The 21,220-nt window shown below is 43.2% G+C and overlaps 2 protein-coding genes across 3 annotated transcripts in view; one reads left to right on the forward strand and one right to left on the reverse strand.

The window, feature by feature from the left end:
- OLA1 (Obg like ATPase 1) overlaps positions 1-813 on the forward strand; it is a 180,079-nt gene extending 179,266 nt beyond the window's left edge. For both annotated transcript variants that reach the window (XM_082689563.1, XM_082689564.1), the window contains one exon: positions 304-813. In XM_082689563.1, coding sequence (XP_082545689.1) covers positions 304-405 — 102 coding nt within the window. In that variant the 3' untranslated portion in view covers positions 406-813. The remainder of the gene's footprint in view (positions 1-303) is intronic.
- Positions 1-19,803, reverse strand: part of SCRN3 (secernin 3) — a 345,735-nt gene extending 325,932 nt beyond the window's left edge. The window contains exon 1 of the mRNA XM_082689560.1: positions 19,788-19,803. The gene's annotated coding sequence lies outside the window, so the exon portion shown is untranslated. The remainder of the gene's footprint in view (positions 1-19,787) is intronic.
- Positions 19,804-21,220: the final 1,417 nt, after the last annotated feature.

A 21,220-nucleotide genomic window follows, 5' to 3' on the forward strand; every position in this document is an offset into this window, starting at 1 on the left:
TCAGAAATGTACCATAAACAGCATGTAATGAAACTTAATGATATTGGTATAATTACATTTATGTACCAACAATTTAGTAGAGAATACATTATGATTATGTACGTATGGAAAATCTAGTTCTGCCCAAATCAGGAATACTGTGCTTCTCTCCAAGTCTAGTTTTGAACTTCATGTGTTTTTCTGTATTTCTTCTTTTGTTTAATATGGCCCAAGAAACAGAATAGTTTTTGCATCTGATGTTGTTGTTTACCTCATGTGTTCCATTGTAAAATAACCCGTTTCCTCTCTATCTCTTCTTTACAGGCTGCTGGAAAGTACAGACAACAAGGCAGAAATTATATTGTTGAAGATGGAGATATTATCTTCTTCAAATTTAATACACCTCAGCAACCGAAGAAGAAATAAATTTTAGTTATTGTTCAGATAAATGTCCAACTTCCCAAAATGGATATGATTTTTTTAAATTAACATTTCTGAAAACTGAGGGGAAAATAAAGTTGGGGGATGGGAATCTTATAAAAACAGAATTATTTTTGTTTTAAAATTAAAATACTGTGTACCTCCAATGAAATGCAAGTTCACTGAATGTGAACAGCTTTGCTTTTCACGTGATTAAGACCCTACTCCAAATTGTAGAAGCTTTTCAGGAACCATATTACTCTCATGATACTTCATTAATCTCCATCATGTATGCCAAGCCTGACACATTTGACAGTGAGGACAATGTGGCTTGCTCCTTTTTTGAATCTACAGATAATGCATGTTTTACAGTACTCCAGATGTCTACACTCAATAAAACATTTGACAAAACCAGCCTTGGTGTGTTTGGGGATGTCTGTATTGACTGGCTGTGGCGTGCTGAATGCGATACGGCACCTGGTGGCTGCTGATTACAGAATTTCCAGGCGTGTGTGTGACACAGTCACTGGCAGTGTGGGGCAGCTGCAGTTGTATCTGAAAAGTGAGCCTTTCATGGGAATCAGAAGAATAGTATACCAGGGATTTGTCTCAAGAAAGTTAATTAATTTGTAGATGGACAGTTTTTGAAAGATGATAGCAATGACGTTACGAAGGATGTAACATAGATAGACTGTGACCAAAAAGAAAACAATGCTGGGGAAAAAAATCCTGCTTCAAAAATTAAGGGATTTTTGTTAGTTCTGACTGTACTGAGAAGTGTATTCATTTTTAATATTTCCTTTGAAATTACAGATTCATTGTGAAAACTCTATCCCATTTGTGTCTGGTGGGTTATATCCTTGTTTCAATTCCACAGTGAGTGTCAAAGTCCACTACTAAAAAGATTAGAGCTTGAAATCTATACCTTTTCTTGTATTTGCTGTTAAGATATTTTAGACTAGTTAAAATTTTAGTGTGCATAAGTTAAGCACTTTTGAAAATTATAGTGGAAAACTCTGAAAGAAAATGGTTACAACTCGGCCATTTGGAGACTTTTTGCCACGTTACCTTCTTCTCTTACGATGATAGTAGAGTCTCCTCATCCCTGAGCCTCACTTTCTCTCCAATGTTCGCACTCTGGCACAACCTCCCTTGTCCCCATCCATAGCCCATCCGTGGTGGTCTGTGATCGCAGGACCATTTCAGTGGAGGGCAGACTCCGTGGAATGACATTAGCCCCCGTTATCACTTTGTCACATCAAAGATAAGGAAATAGCAAAACACACACACACACAAACTTAACATGGAAAGTTACTTAGCGTAGCACAAAAGGCAAGAAAAGGAGTAATTTTAAAGGAAATATGGCTTTACATAGGAAAGGATGTTTAAGAGAATTGGTTTAAAAAATGAAAAAAAATAAAGAATTGGTTAAGTAATGAATAAAATTTAGAAGCTCTCTATTGACTATGTTCCTTTTGAGAATCAAATGCCGGTCTTCTGCTAACATAAAAAATTAGTAAACAAGAAAAAGAATCAGTGGAAAGGTTTCTTCTGATTTATTCTTATTTTTTATATTTTTTCAAAGATTTTGTTTGTTTGACAGAGAGACACAGAGACAAGCAGGGGAAGGGGGAGAGGGAGAAGCAGGCTCCCCGGTGAGCAGGGAGCCGGAAGCGGGGCTCGATCCTAGCACCCTGGGACCACAACCTGAGCCAAAGGCAGACCTTAACGACTGAGCCACCCAGGCACCCAGAAAGGTGTTTTTTAATTTGTTTGTTTGTTTTTAAGAACTAAATAAAACAGAAAACTCAGGCACAGGAGGAGCTGACCATGTTTGCTATGAAAATTGTTATTTTTTTGTATTGGAAGAATGTATAGATCAGTGGATTTGTTAAAGATTTCAGCAATATAAGAAGAAATCAAATCTCTTGCTTTTGAGTCTTCTCCAAATTGCATAGACTTCTTAGAGAAGTTTGAAATCTCATTAAAAAGCCTTTAAGGTTGTGTAATTTTCCTTTCTGCCTAACTCCTAATGTGATAATTGTGCATTGTAGAACAGAGCCATTAATAAGAGAAAGAAGTTAGTTTTGAGGTAGCTGTATTCGTTAGGGGCTAAAATTAAATGCCAAAAATGTTTGATGTGGTTACAAGTTCTTCAACATTATACGTGTACAAAATGTATTTTCTACAAAAGTTGAGAATCCCAAGACCTTTGATATATATAAATAACTGGGTACATGCCTGCATCTTCATGTTTTCCCTCCAATACTGCTGATAATGGATGGATTTTTAGGATTACAAGTGAATACTTTTTCACCTATCTGTAGATCCATCTTAGTCAAATTTGTGTTAGAAGGGATTAGATTTGTGCCCAGAGCTTGAATGAAGTGTGATGGCACTTGGTTTAGTTCTATCCTATTGCCTTCATAGTTTGCCCTGTGGGCATGGCTCAGATTAGAGCCAGAGCCCCTCAAAGAGCACGGATACTTCTCATCATTTACATAGTTATGAGTGAAGCTTCTGTTCACTTAGAAATTTCCAGTTCTGTTTGGAGAACAAGTCGTCTTACTCATGATAAATGAACTTCCCACATCAAAACCCACATGGAGGGGCGCCTGGGTGGCTCAGTGGGTTAAGCCGCTGCCTTCGGCTCAGGTCATGATCTCGGGGTCCTGGGATCGAGTCCCACGTCAGGCTCTCTGCTCAGCGGGGAGCCTGCTTCTCTCTCTCTCTCTCTCTCTACCTGCCTCTCCATCTACTTGTGATCTCTCTCTGTCAAATAAATAAATAAAATCTTTAAAAAAAAGAAAAACCCACATGGATGTTTGTGTCAAGTTCTCTCTTTGTATTATATTCTCAAAGATTCTTTTTAACAGCTCTATCCCCTCCCATTCAAAGAGTCAGAGATAGACCGGGGCCCCGACTAGGTCAGTAGAGTATGTGACTCTTGATCTTGAGGCTATGAATTCAAGTTCCATGTGAGGTGTAGAGATTGCTTTAAAATAAAATCTTCCAAAAAATGAAGAATCAGAGACAGAAAATACCTTCTTTCCCTGTTTCTTACATTTTTAGGACTAGTCTACTTACATATATATATTTTTTTATTTTTAAAAGATTTACTTATTTGAGAGAGAGCAGGCAGAGAGAGTGACAGGGAGAAGCAGACTCCCCGCTGAGCAGGGAGCCTGATGTGGGGCTCGATCCAAAGACTCTGACATCATGACCTGAGCTAAAGGCAGAGGCTTAACCACTGAGCCCCCCAGGTGTCCTCTACTTATGTATACTTAATGCTCTTTTTATTTTGCTGGAGATTTCAGAAATGTGTGGGGTTTTAAAAAAGATTTTATTTATTCATTTGAGAGAGACAAAGGGAGCACAAGTGGGGGGAGAGGCAGAGTGAGAGAGGGAGAAGCAGACTTCCCGCTGAGCTGGGAGCCTGACACGGGGCTCTATCCCAGGGCCTGTGAATCATGACCTGAGCCAAAGGCAGACAGTTAACAACCTGAGCCACCTAGGTACCCCCAGAAATGTTGTTTCTAATGGCAAACTGCTTAGGGAAGAAAATTGATCTCATTTTAAGCTTTTTAAAAATGCACTATGATGATAGAAAAAAAGGGCTAGGTGTGACTTTTTGGTCTCCTAATTGATTTGGGGCCCCTATAAAAACAGAGTTTTTGAATTGCCTTCCTGATCGGTGAATATCCTGAACCACTTGTAAATCAGTATCTCAATAAGAATCCCCCTGTTGCAACAAGGAAATACATATGTTTAAAAAAAGAGGGGACACCAGGGAGGCTCAGTGGGGTAAGCCTCTGTCTTCAGCTCAGGTCATGATCTCAGGGTCCTGGGATCGAGCCCTACATCAGGCTCTCTGGTTGGCAGGGAGCCTGCTTCCCCCTCTCTCTGTGCCTTAGTCTCTGCCTACTTGTGATGAATGAATGAATGAATGAATGAATGAACTCACTTGACCATGCAGGCAGCACATTAGAGTTCTCAAACCATATGCCTGCATGGTCCTTGGCTTTGCAGGCTTCCGGACCTGTTTTCTCAGCTCAGTCTCTGCTCTGTGTAACATTTTCCAAACTTCTGAGAGTCTAATTTCCAAACTAGAATGTCAGGTTCTTTCATGTACAGTAAAAGATGTTTCTGATATATAAATAAGAAATGGTGTAGGAGCTCATACGAGTCAGGAGGCCAGGGTTTGAATCCAGGCTGTACTGCTTCCTGGTTGTGCGACCTTGGTTAGGCAAGTTTCATTTCCTCAGATCTCAAATAGGGGTAATAGGACCTCCCTCATGGGGTGATTGTGGAGTGAAATGAGTTTATAAATGTACGATGTTCAAACTGCTTAGTGCCGGGGCGCCTGGGAGGCCCAGTCAGTTACGCGTCTGCCTTCCACTCAGTTCATGATCCCAGGGTCCTGGAATCAAGCCCCACATCAAGCACCCTGCTCAGCGAAGAGCCTGTTTCTCCCTCCACCTGATGCTCCCCCTGCTTGTGCGCCCTATCTCTTTGTCAAATAAAGTTGTAAAACATAGACAAAAACTGTTTAGTGCCTAGTAAGGGCTTACTAAATGATAGCAATTCTTTTAATTTATATTTGGAATGCTTTCTTCCAGTGTCTGTATCCACTCAAGTTAGAATTATACAACAGAAAGTTGCTTGGCAAGTGTAAATTAGAAGAAAGAAATGTAAATGTTCTTTAGGAAATCACTTGCAGGGCTTCTAAAGGATATCCCCAATTGGGACACTGTGTCTGCTTGACTGCTAAGTCATTTCATCAGTCCGGCCTCTGTATGGTCGCACTGAAGAGACGATCACAGATAATCATGGTATTTCTCCTAAGGACACCTAAGAATGGGAGGTACTAGGGAGATTTTCCTATTTAGTATCACAGCTTTCCAAGCTGTAGGATGGGCAGCAGAGGTCTTCTGTGACACATGAGAAGATCTCAGTGACCATAATTGAGATTCTCGGGTCCAGCTCTTCCTTTCACGCTATATTTGTGCTTCTCAAACCACAGCTTGCTTTGATGCCATTCTGGTGAGCGTTTCTGTATCTGCTTTCTTATCACATATCAGGGAGTTGCTTCCACTTTTGGCAAGCAGCTAAGGAGGGAAGACACCTTCATACGGTGCCCGTGTCTGTGGCCTGTTTGAAGGCATAGAGCCACCCAACGAGGTGAGTGCATTCTGTTGCCACAGGAGTGTGGGAAGGACCGATCGACAGTGACGTGTCTGAGTCTTTGACACTCCTTCTGGTCTTTGTGCAAATTGCCATTTTTTTTTTTTTCTGGTGAAATAAACCACCTTGGTTGACTTTGAGTACAAGGAATGGATCGCATCTTCATTTTATTACATCTCAACTCACATTTTCCTAGTTCTCTGGATAAAGTTTTATAGAGCACACTACTCTCCAGGTCATAACCATGAACTATCTGCTTGAAGGAGGTGCTTTGCAGAGTATTTTTATCAACTGTTGATTTTACTCTAAGAAATGACATTATATGAGGGTAGGCTGGTTTGCTACAAGAATGCATTCTTTCTTCGTCATAATTTGAACTGAGTGTAGCTGGGCACCTGGCTGTCCTGCTACAAACTGTTTCTCAGCTTCTTAGCAGCTAGGTGGAGATCACATGACAAAAATTCTGTCAGTGGAGGGACGCCCGGCTGGCTCAGTTGGTTAGGTGGGCCGATCTTTCGTTTGGGCTCAAGTCATGATCTCAGGGTCCTGGGATCAAACCTGACATCTGGCTCCAAGCTCAGTGGGGAGTCTGCTTGAGGATTCTCTCTCCCTCTCCCTCTGCCCCTCCCTCCTCACACACTCTCTCTCTCTAAATAAATCTTTTAAATATATACATAAAATTAAAAAAATAAAATCTTGTCAGTGAAATGTGAATGAAGGCTGGTTCCCGATCTAGACCTTCCCATGTTGGATATGTTTCCCTCACATTTTCTTTCCCAATGGGTTCCAGAGAACCCATCATTAATAATGCATACAAGGACAGGAGAGCAGCAGTATGGCCAGAACCTGCATCTCTGAAGGACTCTGAGAAACAGAGCAGTACCCAGTTACCCGGCTGCCACCCTTGGGGATGGTAAATAAAAGAGAAACAAACCTCAGGGTTCTTTAAGCTAGTGTAGTCAAGCTACCATATTTCTCTTATAGCAGCTTAGCTTTTCACGCTAGCAAATGTAGACATTTTCTGTACTTGTCTCCGTTATACCTTGTTTGGAATTTATACCTTCTTACCGTGTTAGGAGCACAGCTTTACTGGGTGGAAAGAGCTTCTAGTCAGATCTAGGTTCAGATACCACATCTAGCACTTGGATGTCATCCTGTGCAAGTTGATCCTTCCTCATATGTATCATGAAGATCCTACTAACATAAGGACTAAATGGCCTAGTATGAAGGACTAACCAGAGTTCCAGATGGCTAGAGGCACGTAATCAATGTAAATTTCAATGTAGCTCCCTTTAACATCACCTAATAGGTCCAATCCTTATGTATTATACACAACTATGCAACATGTTCCCCTGTGGTTATTTAAATGCCTGTTCTGGGAAAGAAATATTAATATTTTAGTGTTACTAAAGAATGTTCTGAAAGCGGGGCACCTGGGTGGCTCAGTGGGTTAAAGCATCTGCCTTTGGCTCAGATCATGATCTCAGGGTCCTGGGATCAAGCCCCGCATCATCGGGCTCTCTGCTCAGCAGGGAGCCTGCTTCCTCCTCTCTCTGCCTGCCTCTCTGCCAACTTGTGATCACTCTCTCTCTGTCAAATAAATAAATAAAATCTTTTTTTAAAAAAAGAATGTTCTGAAAGAGGAAATTGTTGGATTTATGAGATAAAAGTTGACATTCTGCTAAAAACTTGCTAGGACTTTGTGTAAATCATTGAATTTTTAGACTGAACATGTTTGAGAATATCTTACATAACTCACCTATTTTACAAATCAGAAGTTACTGAGGAGAAGAAAGGTTAAATAACACTGACAAAATGACAAGTTATAAAATACTAAAATGTTGCAAAGATTAGATTGTCAATTAGTTATTTGGAAATTGCAATTAATTTTCTCACAGAAAACTGTTATTACATTTACAGAGTAGCCACAGAATTCTGTCCAACCCAGTATAACTGAAATAGCATAGGGGATTTGGGACAGCCAAAAAAAAAAAAAGAGACAGAAAAAAGAAAGGGTAAGGAAATCCAAACATATCAATTCAGCAACTGAGCCCGTGGGTGATCTGACTGTAACCTACTTCTCTCATTATTTTATATATCTCCATTATTATTCTTATATCTCCAGTTTTCTTTCTCCCTACTCCTTTTCTTTTAAAAACACAAAGAAATGAAATTGCTTAAACAAAATTGCACAGCTCATTACTCCTCCCTGCTTAAAAAAAAAAAGATTGTTCATAATTTTGCAACCAGTATAGTATAGCATTGTTTGCATTGAATGACTATATTGGCCTTAATGAATAGAAATCATATTGGAAGAACAGAATGAAAATCCTGCTGGCTGGGTCATATAAACTTGAAAGTTTTGACAATCCATGATTTCCTCGTTAATTCAGCCTCAGACATCCATGAGCAGTTCCTAAAAACAAACAAAGGATCAGAGATGAGTAGAGATGAGAAAATACCGCACAGACACTTGTGATTCCCCTATTTCTTCACCCTGCTCTCCTCCAAGTTATTATTACCATAAGAATCTTAAAAAAGGATTTATCCTAAAGAAATGAGGAATGTGGACATTTGAAAGCAGCAGCTTAAAAAGTATCCTACTCAATGAAAATGTGCTGTCCCTCAGCCTGCTAAGGTGTCAGAAGGGCTCTATATTTTTATCTTGGGAACTACTCAGATGTATACACATGTAAAATCTCATCAAGCTGACAGTCAAGATTTGTGTACTTTCCTGTCTATAACTTCAAGTTAGAAGAGAAAAATGTATCCTTCAATTATAAATGGTTGGTTGGTATAGCCCTCATGCACAAAGCATTCCTAACAATATTGAATTGTCACAAAGTGCTGGTATACTTGCAAGTTTTAAAGATGTTGGTTAGAGATATCAATATATAAACGGCATACAAAAAATTTGTTAATCCTTAAGATGGCCACATTTCACAATTGAACAGGATGTATTATTTTAGAAGCTATGTTAAAACACTGGCTCCCATACATAAGAAGGCAAATTATTTTCTATGATCCAAAGAATTGAAATCCATATCAGCTGTAATAAGATTCAGTTGTAATGGCAAAAACAATTGGAAACCATTTAAATTTCCATCAATATAGGAAAAATGGTGAAGCAAATTATAATACATCCATACGAAAGAATACCTGCAGCCATTAAAAAGAAGAAGGTACGTCTGTATGAACTGGCATAGAAAATGTTCTTGTTCATATTGTTTTGTGGGAAAGTAAGTTGTGGAATAGTGTGCATAGAGAGCTTACAGAAGTAACATCAGTTAACTTGTGTGAATCCTTCCAAATAGTTATTGTAATTACATATATGTACACTTCTACATAAGTTCTTATACAGATGGGATTATGATTGTTATCTAATTTTTCGTTTAAATAACTAAATTAAAAATGTAAAGGCCATGTAAAAATTCACCTAGATTACATCATCTCCGAGAATTCCCATGCATTCATTTAAGCCAAGACTCAAGGAGTAAAAAGGATCCAGCTATCAGAACAAGTAGGGTATGCGCATTCCAAGCAGAAGGAACAGCAAATGCAGAAGCTATGAGGGAGCAAAGAGCCTGATGTTTTCGGAGGAACCCACAGGAGGCTGGGATGGCGCAAGTGCAATGAGTAAAACATTCTCAGTCATGCAGCCCGATGCCTAACTGAGCCACCCAGGCACCCCACCTTACCTTTTCTCCTAAGGAATTTAGCCTGAACTCCTATCCGCATCCGATTTCAACAGATTTAAAAACTCACTTTGGGGCCTGGATGGCTCAGTTGGTTAGGCGTCCGCCTTCTGCTCACATCATGATCCCAGAGTCCCAGGATCAAGCCCCCTGGGCCCCCTACTCAGCAGGGAGTCGGCTTCTCCCTCTCCCTTTGCCCCTCCCCCTGCTCCTTCTCTCATTCACTCTCTCTCCCTCACTCTCTCTCAAGTAAATAAAGTCTTTAAAATTTTTTTTTAAAAACTCACTTTGCTCGGGCTGGTTGTGTTTTCATTTAAGGCTAAATATAAGAGGTAAGTTATAAATCCTAATTTCTTTTCCCTTTTTTTTTTTTTTTTTTTGAGGGAAAAAAAGTAGGAGGAGCTCACTGACTGGAGGAGGACAAGGGAGAGACCGGTTATGGTAGAACCAATGCGACTGACCCTTCACTTGGACTCGGTAGAAACAGAGGGATGCAGCTTGATTTGATGTGCTTGCTGGAGGAAGAATTAAGGCTAATGAGGGACTGGATGGGAGAGGGAAGGGAGGAATGAAGAGTGACTCCTAGATTTTTAGCCCGAGTGAATGGATGGTGCCATTTCGTGAAACGGAAAAGACTTGAGGGAGGAGCAGGTATGGAAGGGTGTGGAGGTGGGAATTAAGAATCTATTTTGAATGTAGATGACACAACTGACTTCAAGACTTACTATAAAGCTGTAGTAAAGAAGCCTGCATGGTGCAGGTGGAAGAATAGACAAATAGATCGTGGAACAGAACAGAAAGCCCAGAAATAGACCCACGTACGTAGAGTCAACTGATCTTTGACAAAGGAAGAGATAGTACAATGGAACAAAGGTAGCTCTTTAACAAATGGTGCTGAACAAGTGGACATCCACACACACACACACACACACACAAAATCTACACATAGACCTTACACCTTTCACTGTAAAATACAAAACTGAACCTCCTAGAAAATAACAGGGAAAAGTCTAGATGACCTTGGGTATGGAGATAACATTTTCGATACTAAAGACACAATCTATAAAAGAAAGGATCAATGAGCTGCCCTGCATTAAAAATGTAAAATGCTCTGCCAAAGACACTATAAAGAGAATGAGAAGGCAAGCCACAGACTAGGAGAACATATTTGCAAAAGACCTATCTGATGAAGCATTTAACCGAAATACACAAAGAAGTCTTAATACTCAACAAGAAAACAAAAAAGCCAATTTTAAAATGTTAGAAATGTGGGTTCGAGAAGCTCTTTTTAAAATTTTTTTAAATTTATTTTTTACGTGGGCTCTATGCCCAGTGTGGAGCCCAATGTGGGGCCCTAACTCATGACCTTGAGATCAAGAGTCAGATACTCAACCCACTCAGCCACACAGGCACCCTCAGGATGCTCTTAAACACATATGGTAGATATCAATTTGACCACTAGCTATGAAAGTTTAAGGCAACAGATAGATAAATTTCGAATCATCACTCTGTGGTTGATGTTCAAGCAGAAGGGTTGGTTGGTTGGTTGCTTGCAGCTTTTAGCAGTGGAGAAGGGGAGAGTTTGAGGCTGATGAGGGGGAGGAAAGAAAGGGACAGAAGAAGTGCAGCCCTTGAGAGGTAGCGGGGTGGGGGCTGTGATCTGGCACATGGCTGGAGAGGCCGCCTTTGTTAGACGCAGGAATGCTTCTTCCACTGGAAGAGAAGACAGAGAAGACATGGCGAGATGTGTAGCTTGTTTCACAGTGAAAAGCCACAGCAGAGGGGCTGTGGAGAGGGTAGGTTTGAGGGGAAAGTAAATGTTTTCCACACAGCCTTCTTCAACTTGCCCTTTTGCTCCTTCCTTCCTTCTTTTCATCCTTCCTTCCTTTTTTTCCTTCCTTCCTTCCTTCACCAAGTTTCCATGGGCTAGCACAGAGACAGAATCCCAGAAGCTCCACTTGTGAACCCTTTAGTCATTGGGTTGTGGGGAGGTAGAGGAGCGCACGGACCCAGCCATCAGCTACTTCAGAAGCAAGGCAGCATGTTACCAGTGTGGGCAGTGCGCAGCCTGCCTGCCAAGGGTCAGCGCTGCTCCTGCTCTTTACCTCATTCCAAGGACTCGGGAATTCCAGCACTCCAGGTCATCTCTCAGGAGGCTTGGCATTTTGTCTCTGTATTTCTGGAGTTAAGATTCCTTGGTTCTTGCACTCGTCAGGCTGGCCAAACCTTCTGCTTAGGGCAACCACGCTTCTCGAGAAAAGTTTCCATGTCTGTGGAGGATAGCAGGTGTGGCTGCTGCGATCAGTGATGTAAAGGGAGAGGGGTGGAGGGTACCACGCACAGCCTTTCCCTTCAGTTCTTTGAAATCCCGTGAAAATGCCGATGAGAACGCACATCTTGAGCTTTCGAGGCTGTTGCCTGAGTGGATTAACGAACCCTGTTTACTAATATCTCTCTGCCCCCTTTGGAGGACCACGGTCTTTAGAATTCCATGCTCTCTTTGCCTTGAACAATGCCTCCAGCTTGCTGCTCTTCTGATCACAGCATGCGAGCAAGCTTCTTTGCTTTGGTCAAATTTTGTGTGTCAGCCATTGCAGCCGTTTGGCTTATTGTATTTGTGTCATGTGGGGTGAATTCCGGGGACCTTGGGATATCATTTCTTTTTTACTTACAAACAGATTTCATGAAAGACCATATTCGATTTGGCCAAGTTTTATTTCTGAGTAAGGAGCCTGTCCCCTAGCCTAACGGATACAAAGCCAGACATATGATATCTGGTTTTACTGAGGTCCTTATCCCATTTAAACAACATAACAAATGAAAGATGTATTTCCTTTTTTTTAATGCATCCTTTGAGCAGCAATGACCAGCTCAGGCGTGAGGACCAGGGCTCCACCTTCCACCTGCTGATGCCTCCAAATATCCCCAACACCGCTGACTGTTTGCCCACACTCCCCTCACATACCCAGCTCACCCCTCTTCGCTTGCTATCAAAATCTCAACTTTGAGGGACGCCTGGGTGGCTCAGTGGGTTGGGCCGCTGCCTTCGGCTCAGGTCATGATCCCAGCGTACTGGGATCGAGTCCCACATCCGGCTCCTTGCTCAGCGGGAGCCTGCTTCTCCCTCTGCCTCTGCCTGCCACGCTGTCTGCCTGTGCTCACTCTGACAAATAAATAAAGAAAATCTTAAAAAAAAAAAAAATCTCAACTTTGTTCCAAAGAGAATGCACCCAGCTCCAGGACGTGAATCAAATGAATCTAAATCCATCATTGGATTGGCCCTCGCTGGGCCAGTGATGGGCAGGGGACCCAGCGCTGGCCTCTGAAATGGAAAGAGGTCTGAGGAGGAGGCTTGACACAGCCAGGGGAGGGGTGGGTTTTCCCTCCCCCAGAAGAAGGAGACCAGAAGAGATGCCACTCTTTTCCTCCTTCTATGGAAACTTGTAAATTCCAGGGCCCTCGGGGTAGCTTGTCTTTGAAATAGATTTAGTAAAGGACTGTATGTGGAGTTGTGGAAAAGGAAGGCCAAAAAAGATGGGCAAAGAAGGACCACTAGGTAACCAGTGCTGAGCCAATCCTGCATCGGCCTGCCTCCACACCTCTTGTTTTGTGCAAGAACCCAATGCCCTCACTGTTTTAAGCCACTTTGAGGTGAGTATTCTGTTACCTGCAGCTAAAAAGCCCCCAGATACATGTGACTTCATGGAACTTGCCATGGGCTCCAGGGTTTATAACTAACACTCTTTACCCTGACTCACCAAAAACAATTCCCCAACTTAACACTTGGCTGTTAAAGCACGGTTCTTTTATAGCTTGTTAAATTTAGTTAAAGATCCAGAAGTATTACAAAAGCAAATATTTTAATTTTTCTGGTTTTTTAGCACACACACACACACACCTTGGCTACGTGGAGTAATATAAAGAAAATTATTTTTTTCGTTAAGTGATCTAGAGAAAAAATGTCAATATTCCCAAACAGCTATTTTAGAGTTGTCGTCTTTAAAATGTTTTTAAACCTTTCCGGTTCAGAATTGGAGTTCTTAATTGGGTCAGCCCTTGGAAATTATTAGAAACCAACTACAAACAGCCTCTACTATTGCCTGAGGCAGTCATAATATTTTTTTCAATTGCTATAAAAGCTCACCTGCATTATTAAAGGTCCAAATATTCTTTATTCTTTATGACTTGGCATTTCATAATCTTATTTGTCCATAACGTCAGCACTTTATCCATTTTTATTGCTAGAGGCTTACATTTTTCTTTATTTAATATTATTACAGTTTTTCTCCTTTCTAACCCACTCCTATTTTTATACCTTATGTCCCTGAAAATGCACAAATATGGCCAAACCTCATTTTGGGGGCTGCTGGGTCAAACGCTGTCTTTTTTAGAATTACCTACCAAATGTACATCTTCAGTTTACCAGAATGTCTAGTTTTCGTATCTTTGCCTGAGAGTACACGTAAGATGTTTGGCTTAAAGCCAGCTCCAAGAAATCCCTGACATTTTGCAATAAGCAAAAACGCTCGTAAACTAACATTTGCTCAGAGTCTAGAATAAGTCATGCAACAAGCCTATGGAATAAGCAGAACTTTCTCTTCATTCTGAGTTCCAGTTTCTAAGTTGACTGAGGCACGTTTAGTCCTTGGCAGGAGTTACGAGTATATTTGTTAACTAAACGAACAGGGGTTGCGAGCGTAGAAAGAGTGACAGGAGAGCACTGACCGAGTTAGGACTTCGTATTTCAGTCAACTCAGGGCAGAATTTGAAAATGGATACGCATCTTCACAAGGGCTTTATTGAACTTTCTTCCAAATGGGACCTACAGCACTGCTGGCACCCAGCGTTTACGGAACGTGGCTCCAGGAAAGACCCGTAGTGTAAGCTTGTTCAGTACATTCAGCAAAGCAGGTAGGAGCCCAGGCCTGTGCCAGCAAGTAAGGGCTATTACCCTCTTAAAACCTAGACCTGCAGAGGGGCTTTCAAAGTCGTCTTGATTGCACCCACAGGATTTTAACTTGAGGAGGTGATACAATGAGGCTCATGCCATTGAAGGAAGATGGTTATTACTCACTTCCCAGGAGAAGGGAGCGCGTCATGCCGCACAGGGCCCCATCGGGCAGTGCCAGTTTTGACCAGGAGACCGAGGCAGTGAGGGGGAAGCAGGAGCCAGCACGTTTATTGTTTCCTGTGGCAAAGGCAAGGCACAGAAAACAGCTCCAGGTTGGCTAGTTTGAGTCAACAGGCTCTGGAGGTGGTCTCTAGTAGTAGGCTACCCGACCCTGGGTGATTTGGGCAGAGGAAAAGCAGGTTGGCAAGTGAGTTCAATAAAGGAGGGGGCTGGGAGTGTGGACTCATGATTGATCCGAGGATCTGTAATACGATTATCAGGTCCCACGAAAGCCACCTCACAGAAGAAAAGTAAAGAGCTTTGGCTGTGAGTCTGACTCAGTGACCAATGGGTACCATTGAAAAATACAGAATCTAAGAAAACACACAACAAAATCCACAAGATCAGGAAGTCTCAGGGAAAACCAGTCCTCTTTCATGATAACACGACTGAGAAACTCTAGTGTGTACCAACAAGCGCATGGGAAACCAACCACACAGCTGTTGCAGGTTTTAATGACAAAAAATGTGTAGTAAAGAATTTGGCCTTACCTCCAAAGAGGTCTGGCCTTCACCCTCCGGAGTGTTCTAGCTTCTGGAATTAATTTGTGTCATATCTCATATGACATGATAGGACTGTCTTTGTCTAGGGCACAGGGTGGCCACACTGGGTCTTTGGCCCTGGCTCCTCCAGAAAGATGGTATTATTTAGGGTGTGGCTTTGAATCGTGTAGTATGGGTCAACCTTCTAGACTTCAACCATGTGGGCCATCAATAAATCGTGCCTATGTAATGAAACCCCGCTAAACCCTCTGGACAATGATGCTCCTGTGAGCGTCCCCAGCTGGCAGAACGCCATGTGCATTGCCACACATACGTGCCAGGAGGGTAATGTATCCTTAATCCATAGGAGAGAACCACCAAAGCCTCACGTCTGGAACATTCCCCGATTCTGTCCTAGGCTGATTTTAATCTGCCTCCCTTCCCTGTAATAAACCACAGCCGAGAATAGAAAAGCTTCAGTGAGTTCTGTGTGCCCTTCTAGGGAACCACGGAAACGGGCGGTTCCATAGGCAGTCGGTGTTGGAAGCGAAGGCAAACTGGAAAACTCTGACTTTGACCTTTGCCGTTGGTCTAACGAGGTGAAATCTCTGCATATGAATAACAGGCACTTAAGTAAGTAAATAAATAAATAATAAGTAAATAAATAAAATTGACAAATAAAGAAGATATTAAATAAAGAAATGGAGGGGCACCTGGGTGGCTCAGTGGGTTAAGCCTCTGTCTTCAGCTCAGGTCATGATCTCAGAGTCCAGGGATCGAGCCCCACATCGGGCTCTCTGCTCAGCTGGGAGTCTGCTTCCCCTCTCCCCTGCCTGCTTCTCTGCGTACTTGTGATTTCTCTCTCTGTCAAATAACAAATAAAAAATCTTAAACAAAAAATAAAGAAATAGAAAATTCCCCTGAAGGTCCCATGGTCAACTCTTTCTGCTGTATCTTTCTAGACGTTTTCTGCACAAACATAAATGTATACACACACTTTATTGTTTCTTTATCAGAATGAGACTGTGCTCTACAGCCTGTCCTAAAACTTCCTTGTATCCCTCCTTCCTTGTGTATAGCCCTTGTGTCAGCACATGCCCCGGTGACTTGGGGGCTGGGTGCTGTTTGTGAGGCTCTAGACACTCTGAGAATCAAGTCTCAGGGTACTTAAGAGATCACATGACCTGACATAGGAGAACTCTTAGAACAGTGCTCATCACGAAAATAAGCAAACATGGGGTGCCTGGGCGGCTCAGTGGGTTAAGCCTCTGCCTTCAGCTCAGGTCATGATCCCGGAGTCCTGGGATCAGGCTGGATCCTGGATCCCCGAGCCCCACATGGGGCTCTCTGCTCAGCCGGGAGCCTGCTTCCCCCTCTCTCTGTGCCTGCCTTTCTGCCTACTTGTGATCTCTCTCTCTGTCAAATAAATAAATAAATAATTTTAAAAAAAACCCCACTCCATGCATTGGGTATCTCTGATTTGTCTGTAATTTAGTCCCTCTCTCATGTACATGACAGTTTCTATTTTTTTTTTTTTCTTCATTTTTATTTCCAACAAAGCTGCATTGGGTATCCTTGAGCTGGTACTTCTACCCAGGAATGGAATTACTGCGTCAAAGGGTATGTGCACTTAACATGTTGCTAGATGGTGTCAAATTGCGCTCTAAAATGGTGCCAGTTTACATTCCCACCCCCAGCCTGTGATATGCCTGATTCCCCTTCCTCCCAATTACTGAGCATGATCAAACTTTTTAGTCTTTGCCAATCTAATAGGGTTTTAGAAATCCTTGTAGCTTTCATTTCTTTAATTATTGTGAGGCTCAGTATCTTTTTTATATATTTATTCAGTTACTTTATATTTATAGTACTTTTTCTTCCAGCTGCTTAATTCATGTGCTTTAATTTTCTATTTGATTTAAGCAAACTTCCTATGTCATTTGAAGCTGGTATCTTGAATCAAAATTAGGCAAAAGAAAAAGACACCAGCATGCTTTTCCAGCCTGCATTTCCACATCATGACTTTCACTAGGCTTTAAAATTCCTTTACTCATTTTTTTTTAAAAAAGATTTTATTTATTTATTTGACAGACAGAGATCACAAGTAGGCAGAGAGGCAGGCGGGGTGGGGGGAAGCTGGTGACCCCAGTCTAAGGCAAAGGCTGGCTTTACCCACTGAGCTACCCAGGTGCCCCTTTAAACTTCCTTTAAAACAAAAGCAAAAGGCAAAGCAAAATGAAAAACAATGGACTGGGAAGAGGTACTAATTTTCTCTGGTTGATTGAACAGCTTTTGTTTGTTTGTTTATTCCTTTCAACTAAATAGAAATCATTTCCTTTATTTCAGCTTATACCCATTTTTCCTGGTTGGAAACCAACCTGCCAAGATCTGAATCTTTTTATTCTGTAATTTAAACCCACCTAACAAATAAATATTCTGGTATGTCTCACCCAATGTAAGCGATAGTAGACAGCAAACTGGTAACAACCCTGTGTCTTGATAAGTTTTTTGCAGTTTTTCTAAGACTGAATTATTTCACTAAAAACAGGTGGACCCATAAGGTCCTAAAGATACATTGATTTTCAAGAGAATTTCACATTTCGCAAAGAACGTTTGTATAAACTCCAGAAATTTGATTCCTCCAAAAAGGAGAAACTCCCCCACCAACCCGCCCGCCAAAATGTGGTCCTGTGTTTCTTCAAACCTCCTTTTCTTCCAAAATGGACCTCCTGAGAGTTTCCCTAAAGGGGCTCCTTGTTTTTCCAGTGCACAACCTCTTCCCTCCCCTCTCAGTTTCTCCAAACATGCCACAGTCAGCATCCGAGGATACTGAACACTGGCTTCCTCCATATTTCTTTATGTCTAGATCCCTCTTTTCTCCCATGCTCAGAGTTGTAGAACTCCTCTTGCTCCGGTGTTCTACTACTTCTAAATATCCGCGCAACAAAGTACATCCACACTCCACAGCTTAAAGCAACAATAAGCGCTCATCATCTGGCCCAGCTTCTGCAGGGGCCAGAGACCGGGGGGGGGGGGGGGGGGGGGGGGGGGGGGGGGGGGGGGTCCTTCCGGGCTGCAGTCATCCAAAGACAGGTTTCTTGGAGCTGCGGGATCTGCTTCCAGCATGGAGCTCTCACGGGTGGCAAACGGATGCTAGGGAGGGTCTGAGTATGGGACTCCTTCCTAGAGCTACTCAAGAGTCTTCGTGGGGGCGCCTGGCTGGCTCAGTCCTTAAGCGTCTGCCTTTGGTTCAGGTCATGATCCCAGAGTCCTAGGAGGAGTTCCGCATTGGGCTCCCCACCCCCACCACGCGATGGGACAGAGCTGCCCGAAGGAGAGCAGGGGAAGGGAAGAAGGAAGCAGAGGAGGACAGAGAGGAAGGGTGGGGAGGAGGAGGGGGAAGGAGGAGGGGGAATCACTGGAAGGGGGAATCTGGAAGAGAAGGGAAAGGCAGGGAGGGAAGGAGCCCTCGTCTGTGTGGTTCAGTTGATTTCAGGGAGTTCATCCTCTCTCTCTTGCAAAAATAAATAAATAAAATCTTGAAAAAAAAAAAAAACCTTAACTCTGTAGAAATACCCTAGTGAACAGGAAACTGGTTGCTTTAATCAAACCTATGACACAGGTGTATAAGGACAAGTCTTAGACCAGGTAACCGGGGGCAACAACGGAAAAGCAGAGATGTGCCTGTGGGAGTTCACTGCGCACCACAGTGCGGAGACCACAGTGTGTGGAGAGTGAAGGCAGGAGGGGTGTGTGTGTGTGTGTGTGTGTGTGTGTGTGTGTGTGTCAGGGAGTCATACAACTCCGCCAAGGGCCTGGCGGGGGGGTGCCCTCCACTGTGGCCCAGGCAGCTCCATGGCGGGGAGGCTGTATTTAGACTACTGATACCATGGAAATTGGCAAGGGCCTGAAAGGCAGGGTTTTTAATCCCTGGTCTGATCCCTGAGTTGATCATCTACCAGCACATAACTGGGAGATGTGCTGTTGATGTGTTGGGATCTGTTGAATCCCTCTCTCTGAGATCCAGAATGTTTTATTTTAGCATATTAAAATGTCTTTTATTTTTAAAAAAGATTTTATTTATTTGACAGAGATCACAAGTAGGCAGAGGGGCAGTCATAGAAAGAGGGGGTAAGCAGGCTCCCCCACTGTGCAGAGGGCCAGATGTGGGGCTCCATCCCAGGACCCTGAGATCATGACCTGAGCGGAAGGCAGTCACTTAACTGCTTAACGGTTAGCTGAGCTACCTAGGTGCCCCCATATTAAAATTTCTAAGAAGTCCTACAATAAGGGAATGTGCTTAATTTTGTGGATAAGCATTCCCCAAAGATAGGACATGGATATACATCTTAGTCCACATCCTCAAGCATATCAGAAGCTATGTAATTTCAGATTCTGAGTCCCTTTCTTCTGGATTGATGGAGGAAAAAAAATCAAGACAGAAGGTTCCTTCCTCCAGGAATTTCCTCACCAGCCCTCCGTCCGCCCCCCACCCCCAGCTTGTGCCCCAGTTCCAGGTGGCAGGAAGGGTGCTGTCCTGCTTGTGGTTCTCACTCACTGATCCATCCAGACACTGCTCAGATGCCCCAGATCCCAGCCCATGTGGCCCTGCTAGGTCTGAGGTCTGGGGCTGGCCCTTCTGCTGACACTCCACTCGGAATAAAGGAAGCCTTGTCCTTGGACAGGATGCACTCGCTCTCCAGCAACACTGTCCACAGCACCTCCTATTGCCTCTCAGGCATACTGTCTGGCTCTGAAAAGTTTCCAAGTGCAAACCCTGGTCTGGTGACCTTGCTGATCAAGTCCTTGGCCACCTTCCTGGGCTCCGTGGAACCGACTCCCTGAACTCTACTGAACCACACACAGACACGGGCTCCCTCCCTCCCCTCCCTCTCTCTTTGATTCCCCCTTCCCTGACTCCCCCTCCTTTTTGCCCTTCCTCCTCCCCACCCCTCCTCTCCATCTTCTTTTCCTCCCCTCCTCCCTTCCCAGGCTCTCCTTCCTCCAGCTCAAGAACTTTCCAGGCTGGTGTAAATCCCCCTCTATTCATCCAGACTTTGCTTGAGAATCAGCTGAATTCTCCAAAGGATTTAGGTTTTGAATTAAAGCCAGAAAGCCTGGTTGTTTTGTTTTCTATTCTAATAGAAAACGCCCCCTGGGCTAGGAGCTCATACCCTCTTCCAGCTTTAAATGGGGGACAGAAAGCTTGAAATTGGGAGAGATAGAGTAAAGAAGCTCAGACCTAAAAATACCACTCACTCCATCACACGCGTTTTAACTTCAGAACAGTTTGGGGGAGCACAGTTCAGGGAAACTTTGTTTTTTGATTTTTGTTTTTTGTTTAGATTATTTATTTATTTATTTAACAGAGAGAGAGAGAGAGAGAGAGAGAGAGATCACAAGTAGGCAGAGAGACAGGCAGAGAGAGGTGGGAAGCAGACTCCCCGCTGAGCAGAAAGACCATGACCTGAGCCTAAGGCAGAGGCTCAGCCCACTGAGCCACCCAGGTGCCCCTGGGGGGACTTAGAAACATGCTGGGGTACCATGGAGGTGCCACGGGAGCGGAATGACTCAGAGCTCAGAGCCTGGGGAAGCGCTCTGCAGTTTGGCAGGCCTTTTGGAATGGGTGCAGAGGCAGAAGGAGGCAGAAGGGAGGAAGTGCCCTGAAGTAAAGGAGTCCTGGGGAGAGGTGAGGGCCAGGGGGAGAGGCTGCTGTTCTTGAAAACCCTTCTGCAGGATTCACTGTTGCACTCGTGTTTCTGTTGGCATGTGTGAAAGCATCCTAACTCCCACAGTGACGGTATCCTTAAAATCCCTTGGAAAATCAACACATTGATCAAGAAGTGACAAAACGCAAAGCCTCCACCAGACGAAAATAAATTCAAACCCAGTTACGTGGGCATGATTTAGGAGCAGGCCATTTCTAAATCGTTTATTTCACACACAGCGGTGATATTGGTGGCAACTATGACGACAAATCCTAGGGCCTTGATAAGGTCAGCAAATTACCAAGTGCTAATTGTTTCTGCCAGGTGTAGGTGAGGAGATAAATAGCATATAAATTCAACTGCGGGGACTGAGGCTGCCACTCCCTGACTCTGCGCTCCCCAGCTAAATAATTTCCTCTTATCCCATAATTAGACACTTGTACCTTTACAAACTGTACTTCTTAATGAGTATGTTATTCTTCCACTGCCGAAGTTAGGAGAGAAGAATAAAGATAAGGGACAGTAGGCTAATAAATTGAATGTCGGTGACATGGCACCCCTTGTCACCAGGGACACGAGACCATC

This window comes from Mustela nivalis (assembly GCF_964662115.1).
Source record: "Mustela nivalis genome assembly, chromosome: 11".
NCBI classification, from domain to species: Eukaryota; Metazoa; Chordata; class Mammalia; order Carnivora; family Mustelidae; genus Mustela; species Mustela nivalis.